Genomic DNA, 14,981 nt, shown 5'->3' on the forward strand with positions numbered 1-14,981 from the left:
TTTCATTGTGGGACCCCTAACGGCCGCCGCTCTCACTGGCCCCCAAACCATCCCACCTCTCTCTCTCTCTTTCTCTCTCCCCTCTCTCTAGACTATCTCTCTCGACCTCGTTGGCACCTGTAGGCCTGCCCCGCGGCTTACCACCTTGTGTCTGTGACCTTGTCGCTCTTTTTTATCTTGACTCCCAAACGTTTTTTTTTTTATAGTCAGGTTTTTTGTTTTGTTTTTGTTTTGTGTTTTGTGTGTTTTTTTTTGAAAGTTTTTTGGAAGTCTCTGGGTTTGTTTTTAAGGGGTGGGGGCGTTTGGTTCTTCTTCTTCTGTGACTTGAGCTGTTTTTCTTTTGGACCAGTCCCCATGTAGATTGGTGCCGAGTGTGTCGTCCACATCGCTCTTCTTCTTCTCGGGACGTAAACCCACCAGGAGGACCTAGTCGATGATCCAGGCGTTACTTGACTACAGCTAAATAGTTGTGGGATCAGCGTTTTCCGCGTCCGTTCACTTTAACGCAGTCGTCTTCACTAAACTCGCCTACTAATACTACTTGACGAATATGGCGTCTTTTAAGCTGGACTTTCTACCGGAGATGATGGTGGACCATTGCTCTTTGAATTCCAATCCTGTGTAAGTAGCCGTGTGTTTTGGGGGGATTGTTGTCTTGTGTCAAAGGCTATTCTGTGTTTGAAGAGTTTTTTTGGCCTCACGGTCGATGTGGTATTGGGTTGTGAGTAGGTTGCTACTTGGTCCAGAGCCGCGTTGTGAATTATTGATGTTGGGTTCTATTGTTTGTGTTATAGCCTAATTACGCTAGTGACTTGGTTTTGGCTAACAGCTGTGTCACGTGGATCATTCTAGAACATCTGAACCAGTCGTTTGGTCATGAAGATCTGGTCAGACCTAACTAGCTTGCCCTAAAAACCTAATAACTAATCCTAAACTAATAACTTATCCTAATGCGGACCACAGTTGATAGTGTGGGCCTGTTTTGTTTCTACCACAACAAGAGTCTTCTAAACGTGTTAGCCAGACAGTTGGAGTGGAATTGCGTTGCTAGGGAACCGCTTGGAAACCAAAAGTTTATTTCCTCTCGGTAGTGTTTGCTAATATCACTAGTAACATCAGGAAATCAAATGTAGTCTGTTCTAGAATGTTGTGTTTCTGTGTATCGTCAAGTCAAAACCCATAGATACTATACTGGGTAACATGTATAATGGGGTCTATTCTCTCCCGTGTAATCACCTGTGCCGTTTGGTACGTGGCCTATATCTGAAATCCGCTTGCTCTTCCTGACAGCGGCGAGTTCATCAGACACAGACGGAGACCTGTGACGCCTATATTATTGGGCATATTGGCCTTATCTCCACTAAGGCCTTAGAGGCCATGCTGGGTGGCAGTGCAGCACTCTGTTTTGCGTTTCAGTTGGTTGAGCAGTAGACTTGAGCTTAGCCGGTTGAGAATAGCAAACACACGAAAACACACACGCAAAATCGGAATCCTATTTTGGGATAGTACAAGGCCACCATGGCCATCATGACCTAGTACTATCCCGAAATAGGATTCCGATTTTGTGTGTGTGTGTTTGCTGTTCTCAATCGGCTAAGTGCTCCAGTTTGTCCTCTCCCAGTTGTGTGCTATATAAGGGGAAAAAGGAATGAGTGGGTCGTCCTCCCAGGAAGCCAGACGTGGAGGTATGACGCATGTGCAGGAGCGGCACGTGAGAGAAAGATGATTGACAGATTCTTATCCACTGTGCTTATGTCATCGTAACGCGCCATCCCTGTGTTAATGCCATCTTATCAGTGTCTCCCTTGTTTCCCTCCCCAAGCCAGAGACTGTCTCATTGCACTTCATGCTCTCCTGAGAGCCAGCGCAAACAAACCCTTAGTCCAAAAGGTCTTCCTAACCCTGTGCTCAAAGTAAACCATCAGCTTGGCTAATTAGGTGTAATGGCTATGAAAACCCCCCCGCTGTAAGCAGTAAAGGCTACGACCTTCCAACTCATAGGAGTTGTTGTGTAGCTGGAGGGTTACACAGACTACACAGACTTGGCTGACAGTCTAGCACTGAACGTGCTCCTTCTAAGACTCCCAAGATGTAGCACTGAACGGCACAGGAAGTCCTTCATTCCGACAGCCATCAGACTTTATAATACATCACTGTCCCTCACTGCATCACTGAGCACAGGGTGACAGTACTATCTTCCTGGACTTTTACTTTACTTTTAAACCGACATAGTACAAATTTACACTTACTCTATATTTATATTTTTACAGTATATTTTATAATAGAATGTAACATAGGAAATATCCCGGACCGTATTTTATTATTAGGCTTATTGTTATTCTTATTCGTGACTTATTGTTTTGTCTACCACTTACATGTTTACTGTTTACTGTGAGCGATTTGTAGTGCCAAATTTCCCTCGGGAAGAATAAAGTATTTCTATTCTATTCTATTAGGTATAGGGTTGGGCACCGAGAACCGGTTCTAATAGGAACCGGTTCCTAACTTCCGGTTCTGGAACCGGAAGTAACATATTTGCATTTCGATTTTTTTTTTTTTTTTTTTATAACTTTGTTAATTAATTACAGTACAGCAACCAAATTAAACTGTATCAAGTCAACTGACAATGTGAATAGTATGAAAGAAATTAAAGATTAAATAAAAAAACTCCTACGAAATAAGCTGTGACCTGTTTTGACATGCACCTCAAAGAATCGGAATCGAGAATAGTTTAGAACAGGAATCGAAATGGAGAATCGGAACCGGAATCGTTCAAATCCAAACGATGCCCAACCCTAGGTAGCATCCTGCACACGGCGGTGTTACAGCCAGAGCAGCATGGATGTAGTGTGTATCCAAGATAAATGTTATCCTGCAGCATACCCACCCCATTGAAACTTTGTGCGAAGGAAGAATGAAGCTTTGATTAGATCTGCTGATAATTAAGGCTATTACCACTGAAGCTTCAAAGCCCAACACATGGTAATCACGACAGGCTTGTGTGGCTTAGGGTACATGAATGAAAACGTTGAACTCCTGGGAGAGCTCTTGATCACAAGCTGTGGCCACCGTGGTAGATACTGGCCGTCTGCCAGTCAATCATTGTTTATCTTGGTCTCCTCCTTTGTTATCGGAGTATGTGTGTCATGGTTGTAATGCTTCAAACTAGACTGGTAACATTGTCGTCGATTATGTGAGGCGCAGGCATCGCCTCTAAGCCTCGTTCCATTTGTTGTCCCAGCAGCGTTTCATTCCCATCCTCATGTGTTCCTGGTTCACTTGTGCTGCTCTTGTGTTCTTTTGATGCTACTACGTCACCACTTAGTGATGCACCGATGTGAAAATTGTGGCCGATACCGATAACCGATATTAATATTGCTGTTCTGGCCGATACCGATATTTACAGATGTCGATATCTCTGTATAGAAAACACTTTTTTATGATAATCAAATAAAGAGCTATTTTCCAAAACGCATAATTCTTTTAACTTTTGTAACTTATTTTCAGAAATGACTGATATTTTGAAACTATTTACCGATGTGTAAAAAAACCTGCCATATCGGCGGCCGATATATCGTGCATCACTATCACCACTACTTCACCACTACATCACTACTACATCACCACTACATCACTACTACATCACCACTACATCACTACTACATCAATACATCACCACTACATCACACTACATCACTACTACATCACCACTACATCACACTACATCACCACTACATCACCACTACATCACCACTACATCACCACTACATCACCACTACATCACTACTACATCACCACTACATCACCACTACATCACCACTACATCACCACTACATCACCACTACATCACCACTACATCACCACTACATCACCACTACATCACCACTACATCACCACTACATCACACTACATCACTACTACATCACTACTACATCACTACTACATCACCACTACATCACCACTACATCACTACTACATCACCTACATCACCACTACATCACCACTACATCACCACTACATCACCACTACATTACCACTACATCACCACTACATCACCACTACATCACCACTACATCACCACTACATCACTTGCCTGCCCATGTGCTGCCATGGCCATACGACCTGGCCTTCTCACTTCCTCAGGACAGATTCCGGAGTGTATGCAAGCCGGTCTGGCTTCAGTGTGAGTGAACACAGCCGTGCGTTTGCAGCAGGTCTCGGTTTGCATGGCAGATTTATCTACAAAGCGCTCTTTACTGCTTTTGTATGACATGGAAACGGGCTCCCTGTTGTGACGTTGACTGCTACATATCAAACTACATCAAGCTCAACCTGTTGAAGGCTGAATCACCAGCCGAGTTTCACAGCGTCCCGCCACGCACCAGCTAAAGTAACAATAGCAATGATTGTCAATAATATTTATCTTACACTTTTTATTCTTTTCCCCCTCGCCGCTCCCCCTCTCAGAGGGAAGAAGATGAACGGGTCCCTGGACCACCCGGACCAGCCGGACATGGACGCCATCAAGATGTTCGTGGGCCAGATCCCGCGCTCCTGGGCAGAGGAGCAGCTCCGTGAGCTGTTTGAGCCGTACGGTGCCGTCTACGAGATCAACGTCCTCCGAGACCGCAGCCAGAACCCCCCACAGAGCAAAGGTGACTCACACACAGACACACACACACACGCAGACATACACACACTTCTCCTGCAGAGAGATGGTTCATGGTTGTCTTCAAACTGTAATGGTGGCACTTGACCATCTTGTGAAACGTCCAGTCAGTCAGTCTACCGAGGATGATTTGGATATTGTTTGGACGTCCCAGCATACCACAATGACGATGTATCCCGGGGAGAACCTAGAGCCATATGAAATCCGTTAAATTTTTTTCCAAATTCCATTATATTTTTTTCCAAATTCCGTTTTTTCCGTTTTAATATTTCAGAATTCTGTATTTTGCTTTGTACGCTCATTTTACCATCAGAAATAGTATCTAATAAGTGGGAATGAATAAATGTCCACAATTTAATAAGATATAACAGTCCATTTAATAGGGCTGTCTTAAATACTTCGAAGCTTCGTTAGATGGGCATGGGATTCGAATATGAAAATAAAATTCGATAAAAAAAAATATATATATATATATATATATATATATAATTTTTTATTTTTTTTTGCTAAATCAACTCTGCCTCTCTTTGTTAACTACAACAAGCAATGCTGTTTTGTTATTTAAGATGAGGTCGGACTCGGCACTGACAGATTTGTGTTCATTGTGCTGCTTTTATAAAGCCTCAAATGACGGCTTACAATATTTCATGAAAGCAAAGTGTTTTGTTTGTCTAAGATTTAAAAAGGTTTAAACTTTACAGCACTGACAAAGTTGAACAAAGTGCTGTACAAGTCCCACAACATTAAAAAAAAATATATATAATTTTGATTCCATTTGTATTGCTCAATTCCGCGATTCCGTCCGTGATTCCGTGAACGCGGATTTCTTATGGCTCTAGGAGAACCCTGCTGGTTCCTGGCTGATTTACCACTACGCTTTGTCACAGCCGGGCAAATTAACATAGGCTGAAATTAACTTTAGATCTCCCGGGGCGACGGTATGCCATGTCATTCTATTTTACTTACTCAGAAACATTCTATATTACCTAAACATAAAATGCGTTGTCACTTATTTGTCAAACACTCCCCGAAGTTGTTGAAATGGTCCAAATTTCAACTGAGATTCTGCCTGTTTTCTGTTCGCTGACATGTTGAATAAAATGCAACTTGGAGTGAAAATAAAGATTTTGGTGCTCTAATATTAAAGTAATAAGTGCCTGGGCCCTCATTTATCAACAATGCGTAGAAAGTGTTCTATTTCCGTTCCTACGCATGGAATTTAGAATGTGTGTACGCTAGGGCTGTCTTAAATACTTCGAAGCTTCGTTCGATGGCACAAGCTTCGAACATTAAAAAAAAATCGAAGTAAAAAAAAAAAAAAATCAAAAATGTCTTTTTTCAATATTTAAAAAAAAAAAAAAAAATTTACTTCAGTGTGTGTGTGTGTGTGCATGGGGCCATTGGGTGGGGCCGGGGGACAAATACACTGGAGGAAAGGAACCCAGCTCAGCACTGCCCAAATTATATCATCACTATTGCCTGTTTGAAGGATATCATCCTCAAACACATATACACCACCTACACGCCTATTCTCAGTCCTTGCCCCACAATGGTGGAATGAACTACCCACCCCAGTTAGGACAGCCGAATCCCGTCCAATCTTTCGCCGTCGACTAAAGACGCACTTCTTCAACCATTATCTGAAATAAAATAAAAAAAATAAAATAAAAAAAATCTAACCCTAACTAACCTTACTGTCATGCACTTGTCCTAATAAACTAACCTACACTGTAACAACACTTTGATGAATATTGTTACTCAGCTGATAGAGTTGTATCCTTCCTGATGACCTGTCGTACAGAACTTGTAAGTCGCTTTGGATAAAAGCGTCAGCTAAATGACTAAATGTAAATGTGAATGTAAATGCCTTGTAGAATTCCACACATAAGAAAGAAAGATACTGGGATGAATAAACAAAATGGGAAATAAAATGTAGAAATGCATGCAATACATAAATAAATATGAATCTCCATATATGAAATAGAACATTTAGATAAGGTGCTACTGAGATGTTTTGGTGAGTTCTTTGTTTTTTTGTGGAAGTAGCCCTTCTTAAAAATGCATGAACATTCACTGATAATTGGTCTGTAGTGGAGTCTACAAGGTCTACATTGCCGGACCATGTAGAATCCGGACCTTGTAGACTGACATAATTCTGTGCATAGTTTAGTCTACACAGGCCATATTTCAAATAATCAAAATCTTACTTCATTCATCTTAAACATTCTTGATTTGGGGGATTGGTAGTTCCCATGAAATCTGAAGTTGTTCAAACGACAACAGCGATCCACCTTGAATTAAATCACACAGCCGTGTTGGCTGCGTCACAGTCACGAAAGGGGCTACTTAATTCATTAATCCAAGCCACTTTATTTATAGAGCACATTTAAAAACAACAAAGTTTACCAAAGTGCTGTACAAGTCCCACAACATAAGATTAATTTTTTTTTTCTTTTTTAATTCGAAGCTTCGAATTAAAATCGAAGCTCGGCCCCGAAGCTTCGATTGCCAAAAAAAATCGAAGGTCAGCCCTAGTGTACGCACACAAACATCGGGGATTTATCAACCGTGCGTACACAGGTCCTACGCACACCTGCAAGTACTCCGTGTTGATAAATGCCACTTGTTCTACGCTCCTCGCTCGTGCACAATTTTAAGTATTTGCATATAGAACCGCCCGTAATTAACCATATACGGTAATGAAACACCCCCATGAAATGTAGAAAAGTGGACTAAGCCGAGCGAACGCGTGTTATGGGAGAAATACGTGACAGGCTGACAGACGTGTACACGGTGATGTCGGATATGATATCTATTAACTTCCTAAAGACCATTGCTGCCTGGGAACCGCAAAACACTAATAAAGACCATTAACCACTGTTTGCCGTTGGTGTCACAGACGCGTCACACGGAGCCCCGCGAAGCCGGCATACAGTAAACTAAGTTGATCGTTAATATAGCTGTTGTCCTTGTATCTTTACGCTTATGAAAACATTTAATAATATTTATAGGCTATAGGCCCTCGTTTGGCCATAATAGCCTATTCTCAAATGGCTAAATCTCCTCGCTGACGGACCCAGTATAGCCTATATCATATATGTCTCCAAGGAATCGTGGGGCTCTGGGGAAGAAATGTTGGGAACCCCTGCTATAGCCTATATCCTTTATAATGTTATAGGCTATTTTATTTACAGTAGTCTATTTATGATTTTTTCCATAGCCGGTCTCCGTTATGTATGTGGCTGAGACGGATCAGGATTAATGAAGCTGATAGGAGACTGCTTATCTGCTACGAATTAAAGCCATGATTGAAAATAATGTACTTCTTTTCTTGACAATAGCCTACTATAACAATAATACGAGAGCATACAAGAACAATGAATGTCACTGCCATGTAGCCTACGCCATGTGTAGCATGCCTATGTGATCAATAAAAACTTGAACTTGAATTCCATCACGTCTGTGTGCGGGAGCTCACAAGGCTGTTGTCACACAAATAAAAACGTGCACTGAAAAGTTACAGTATGTAGATGGTTGATTATTTCTATGGCAGTCAGTCAACACTTGCAAAATGTATGAGTTTTATTTAATGAATTGAAAACATATATTGATATATGTAAAAGCAAATTGGCAATAGAAAAGATGTTAAAAATAATCGAGTTCCCTTAAAACGCTAACACTATTAAATAAAAATATACAGTTTATGTTCAAATAAGAATATGGCTTGGCCTGGAAAAAAAGCAAATTGCACGCTCCATGTGACTCTTTCTTGTGCGCAAGTGTGCATCGCAACATTGACTGAGTGGAATCCCTTTCTATTCACATAATAACTGAATTTGTGATGGAGCTTTGACAGCTATGGGTGGTACAGTAACAGTCCATTGCTCGATCCATCTCCAATATCACGATGGACCGTGCTGGTGGCCAAAGACCCGAGGATGGAAAGGACTTGAATGTGTGCATGGGGATGGCATGTGCGTTTTGTTCCACACTTAATTTGGGTCCCAAATTGCTGTACAAATCAAGGAGAATGTGTCTCGGGTAGCGGACTCTATAATATTATGTTCTCTCTGCAAATATACTGGCCTATCTCTGAAAACAGTTCCCCGCGGAGCGCAGTCAGTGCACCCCGTAGTATTCCGATAACGCTATATATAAACCATGCTGCATTCATTCGGAAAGAAAGACCTATTCCAAATGCTATTTATAGGGTTTGACAATAATTACACTACTGTCGCTATTTTACAATTAACTATAATGAATTACGGGTCATACCGAACACGCCAGTGTAATGCACAAAAGCTTATTTCCGTGCTGCAGACCCTGCAGTCTTCCTATTCTACCGCTGGGCGCCAGATACGCACGGTCTGAGCTGTGCGTAGATATATGCACAAAGTCAAGCACACTTTCAAATTGATAAGTCCCACACTTTGCTTAGAAATGATCGTACGCACGGGTTACGCACATATCTGTGCATACGCACCATTGATAAATGAGGGCCCTGGATTTTATGCTCGGGTAATATAAAATGCTTCTTCTGAGTAAGTAACATTAGATCATTTCAGTCTATGTTAATTTGCCTGGCTGTGATATGAAGCTAGCAAAGCATAGCAGTACTTAAACAGCTGGGAAGTTTGGAACCAGCAAGGGGATGTAGTATGCACCATTTAATAATATACATGGGTACAGCAAGACGCCAGACAAAGCAATGGTGACATAAATAATACACACAAATACACACTCACTCCAACATCTCGTAAAACGAATGTATAGGCATGCACACAGACCTCTTAAGGCTGCGATCAGATTGGACCCCTTTTTCTTGCGGTCAAATTCGAGCGCGGTGGTGTACATAAAGAATCGAAAGTGCACATGATTACCGTTGCCACTGATTACCGTTGCTACCTCAGCTAACGTTACATAAATTACTACTCACAGCCCTCCAGGCGTTGCTGTTCATATCTCGGGCGTGGTAAGACCTGGTCGTACAAACGAGCAATTAGCTTCTCCTCCATTATCGATTGGTTTGTTTTGCTGATTTCTCTTCAGATACCTCCGATTTGTAATCCCTCCCCTCGAGTTGATTTGATTGCTCCGTCGACTAGAAGGTGACATTGACGTTGGTGTGCTCCGTGGCTAAACATGAAACAGAGTGCCCGAAAAAGCGTCTCTTCACAATTCAAACGCAAGGGGCATAGTTTGTAGGAGTTTGATGCGCGCTTGTCGTAGGGCTGGGCGATATGGCCAAAAATGATATCGCGATATCGATAACAATATCATATCACGCAATATAGATATTTATCGATATTTTTATAAGTATTAAAAAAAACGTTGCCGCCATCTTTAATGTTACATCCCCTCACACTCCAGTTCTCAGGCTGCAGCTGGTTTGAAAGCGAACGTAAACAAACTTCTCTGCTGGCTGTGGCTCCAGGGGAGTTGAATAGGTCTGGCTCTGCTAGTCTTTTTTTCTATCTTTTGGCGCCTTTTTGGTGGACAAACCACTGCACACGTGCACCGTGACTCGCGACTGGAGACTAGACGAACTGTATTTTACATTAGAAAGCAAACAAAATAAATGGACAAGCGAAAAATAAATCTCAATTTGGTCAGTATTGTCATTTGGACAAGCAAAGCCATTACTTTAAGTTGCAGGCAAGAAAGACAAGTCTGTCCACTGTCTCTGGGTTTAAAACTGCCCTGTTGCAGGTCACACAAAAAAAAATCAATATTCCACCCCCCCCCCCCCCCCCCCCGATATCGAGTATTAAAATATATCGCGATCATTATCGTTATATCGCCCAGCCCTAGCTTGTCGCCACAAAACCACTGAAAAGGCACAGGCGCATTCAAAAAGGCGTCCAATGTGGTCACGGCCTAACGGTGCATTGATAATCGACGAGTCACATGTTCTCTCTGTCCATCCCCCTCAGGTTGCTGTTTCATCACATACTACACACGCAAGTCAGCCTTGGAAGCACAGAACGCCCTTCACAACATGAAGATCCTGCCCGGCGTGAGTAGCAAGCTCTGGAAGTAGAGCCTCAAAGGCCAGTAACTCATACACACGCTGTTCTGTTGTACTGTTTGGGTTTGAGTGGGTATTGGCCACTTAACCTCGTAAGCCAGAGCGGTCCGGTACAAGAATGACATCACGCCATAAATCCATCTCTACAGAATGTATGAATTAATGTTGCCTTTTTTTCTTCTTCAAATATAGCCAAGAGTAAATACCCTAACCCTGTCAAAGCAGCAGTCAAAGTGTATATTTTCAGCACTATGTTTGTTTACCAATGTTATTATGTACCAGTGTTATTAGTGAAATATTAGTTTATAGAAATCCCAGGGCATCGAGTCGGAAAAAGGCGAGGATTGACGCAAGGATTTGGCGCAACCTAACTTGAGTGTAGTCATTTGAGAGAAGAGACCCATGGCTTTCTTTCGATGGGCTTTCGAATTTCAAAACACTACACTTCCCAGCTCATGCCAGCCCCTGTCAATCATCTGACTTATTTTTTATTTTTCTCCCCATCTTTATTTTCGGGATCATATCTTATGGGTGGAACAAACCTGAATGTTATTGCCATAAATTAGAACACAGTTAGTTTCTCTAGCTTTCTGTGAACATCATTGCAATCTGATGAGAAATGACAGAGAAATTTACATTATAGAAAAGTAACTGTACTTACAGTAGATTTCCTTCACGGTTTTTGCTGTACGCCACACAATATTTCTGACACTGGGAATACATTCCCTGAGATCCATAGATGTCCCTAGATACCAAGAACATGCTTGTAGAAGTGGAGCAATCTTCCATTTACTTAGGTATGTATTTTTAGGCGACTTTTCTGAAAATAGGGCTAGGGTTTACGAGGTTAACGGGTCATGTCATGTCAACCATGTATTATGTATAGACCATGTCACAACCCGGCTCTTACGCCGTGACAAATAGGGAGAAGCACCCCTGTAATTGTTTAACAAAAGTAATTTATTTGAGCCAAGAGTCTGTAACTGAAAGGTTCAACTAAGGATTTTAACAGTGTGGGGTGTGAATGTCCATATAATCAGTGGTGTACGCTGTGCACGAGTGATAGGATGGTGTTGCAAGGTGCATAACGAAACATAGCTGGTATAACTAACCTATACTGTGCTCAACTGCGTAGGACGAGGTTGGCGGAAAATACCAGAGGCCAGAAAACAAATGCTCCCCAATTGGGCGCAATGTGTTTAATGTAAAGACATGGAATTACTTTGTTGACTTTGTTATGACACTACCATGGTCGCGCAAAGTTGTGATATTTAGTTGATTGTTTGTAAAGTGATATGTTTATAATCTTTTCCTCAAACTGAGTTATGCAATCTGACACGTGATTGCATTTCCAGGTGACCTGCCAGGCCAAAATGATGATTCCTATGGGTTTCCTTAATTGAAGTTACCTGTTGGTCATGTAATTTGTGTAGCTCCATTTGAGGAAAGTCCATATGCAAACAGTACTAGGATATAAACATTGCACTTTACAATCAATTGACTGAATATTGCAACTTCGTTCCATCGGCACGACCAAGGTAGTGTAATAATAATACATTCAAAGACGCTTTACAGTGTAAACAACAAAAAACTAAACAAAACAAAAACGGTTAATGGTCGAAAGCAAGAGTGAAAAGGTGGGTTTTGAGGGCTGTTTTAAAGGACAGTAGGGTGTTGGCAGGTGGGTTTTGAGGCTGTTTTAAAGGACGGTAGGATGTTGGCAGTTCGGATGTGGGGCTGGGGCAGGCATTCCAGAGAGAGGAGGTGGCTCCAGCAAAAGACCTGTCTGGTCCGGAGCTTGGTGTTGATGGGAGTCAGTAGGTTTGCATTAGCAGACCTGAGGCGACGGGTAGGGGTGTGGCGATGGAGGAAGTCAGAGAGGTAGGGGTGGGCACCCAAGTGGCGACCCATGTAACACGCTGCGTCGCGAAGCGGCCGACCCGGGTTCGATTCCCGGACCCGGCGTCCTTTGCCGAATGTCTTCCCCCCGCTCTGTCTCCCGCTCTTCCTCTCTCTCTCTCTCTCTCTCTCTCTCTACCGGACTGCCCGGTAGTGAAAAACAATAAAAATATACAAAAAATTTAAAATCTTAAAAACAATTTAAATTTAAAAATAAAAGCGAGGTAGGGGTGTGGAGGAAGTCGGAGAGGTAGGCTCATGCATTAAAGCGTTCCGTCTCCAGGCGGATTTCCGTCAATTTGATTGGGGAGATCCGTCCATTTGATTCGCAGTCTGACGGAATCGGCTACCTGGTATAATATGATTTGTAGATGCATACACATTGAAACAAAATTGAGCCAATCAGAGGCGCCAAATATGAAGAAAATAATTTAAAACTGCGGTGTGTTTTGCTTTTACGAGTCGCCTTTTTTGCAGCCTCGCGCGTCAACTCTGCTTGTTGACCGACGTCACAGCCACCACGCTGCTTGCACTCGCTGCTATACCTAACGTTAGCTTAACCCATTCTGCCGGAGCTTATATCCATCCTTGTAGCCTCTCTGCCAGCACTATTTGTCTATGGAGATGTTCACCTTCTTTGCAGGGCTATAACTTTTTAAATTGTATTGCTAAATTGACATTACTATGGCCCATTCAACAGGTATCTATCGTTCAGGATGTAGGAACGTTTTACGTGTAGTTTTTCCACCTTATGAGAGACCATACCGTCCACCCCTAATTGGATTATCGACGAAACCTTACTTGGTCCCAAGAAGAGGGTCTCGTGTATTAAATAAAGTTTTCACATTCACTCTGGATCTGGTAAATCCAGTAGCAATACACATAATTGTTAAGGGGATGCAGACCAGAGAAAGATGTTTGTCTTGTTTACATCATCAGGGTCCCCCATTTTCAATTCATAGTGACATTTATGACATACACAACATTAGAGCTGCCGCGGTATTGATGTTTTCCTTACCGCACACATTTGCTAAATATTTCCTACCGCCGCGGTATTACCGCACACACACACACAAAAAAAAAGTTTGAATGCATTTTTTTTGTAGTCTACTCTTTATATAGCATATAGCCTGCCTCTAGTCTAAATGTCTATCTTTAGAGGATGACTTTGCAGCATGAATATTGTTTGGGATTCGGCATGCACGCATTCGTTATTAAAAGTGAAACACTGATTCGAAGTCTCCCCTCGGTGTCGCGCCCGCCGGTTACCCCCCCGACCCTTTCTTCTTCTTATTATTATAACGTTACTACTTATGATTACAAAGGCATTCGATTTGTGGCATTAACGTTAGTATAGTTACACGTTCGTATTTACCGGACCACATAGCAAGGCAAGCGTTACTCAATTAATATCTAAGTTCCTTTCTTTGCTCAGAGCGTGCCGAGTTGTACCCATTCTGCGGTCTGTTAATAAAGTTTTCAATCAGACAGGTGTATAGAACGAAGGGCTTTTATTATAACATTTCGTTGCAGTAAAATCATTATGCCTCGTTCCCTGAGGAGCGACGGCGTCGGTAATCCACTCCGGTCTCCGGTGGGAGCTAACGTACTACTAGCCGTGTTGTGATGGCTGAGATTCAGGAAGTAAACGCACTGCAAGATGCTCCAAGCATGTGACGCGTATCTCTTCTGACCAATCAGTGGTCTGCAGTGTTTCATGTGACTTTTCTGGTACCCAATAGGGTCGCTTGGAATCTCGACAGAGAAGTAGGGTATATCTGCAGAGCCGCAAGCCCAACGAGAGCGTAATAATAATAATAATATAATAAAAAACAGCGGTGATGCCGGTATTCAGCCCAACGCTGCGGTGGGCATGATGTAACAGCGATACCGCGGTAATACCGATACCGCGGCAGCTCTACACAACATACATGACATCATGACATGTATGACATAGGGACATACATGACTTACAGGTATAGTACTGTTACATTTGTCACATATACGATATGCAAATATACAGTACTGTTACCCAGAGATCCTAACAGTAAATATATACATATTATGAGGAGGAGACTGTACATTAGGAGGGGGTGGGTGGGTGGTAAAAAATGTATACAAACGGTGGGGAGGAGACTGTCCATTGTTGTTGTGGCATAATTGCGAAACGTGTTTAGTCCCTTGTTTGTATGATAACAAGTCGTTTAGTTCATGGTTCAAAGTAATGGGAAAGGGGTGCTAGCTCGCCATCAATCAGAAGCTGCCACAAGACTTGCATTCACGCTCTCCAGCACACAGCCTCCCTGCCTGGCACAGCCTCCCTGCCTGGCACAACAACCACAACAGTAGGGTATATAGTCACAGTCAGGACAGTAGGCTCTACAA

The 14,981-nt window shown here is 42.4% G+C and overlaps 1 protein-coding gene across 8 annotated transcripts in view; it reads left to right on the forward strand.

Moving 5' to 3' along the window:
- celf1 (cugbp, Elav-like family member 1) overlaps nt 1–14,981 on the forward strand; it is a 74,796-nt gene that overhangs the window by 22,738 nt on the left and 37,077 nt on the right. For all 8 annotated transcript variants that reach the window (XM_084337779.1, XM_084337785.1, XM_084337780.1 and 5 more), the window contains 2 exons: nt 4,468–4,655; nt 10,603–10,685. In XM_084337779.1, coding sequence (XP_084193905.1) covers nt 4,468–4,655; nt 10,603–10,685 — 271 coding nt within the window. The remainder of the gene's footprint in view (nt 1–4,467; nt 4,656–10,602; nt 10,686–14,981) is intronic.

Source organism: Notolepis coatsorum (genome assembly GCF_963971535.1).
Source record: "Notolepis coatsorum genome assembly, chromosome: 20".
Classification (NCBI taxonomy): domain Eukaryota; kingdom Metazoa; phylum Chordata; class Actinopteri; order Aulopiformes; family Paralepididae; genus Notolepis; species Notolepis coatsorum.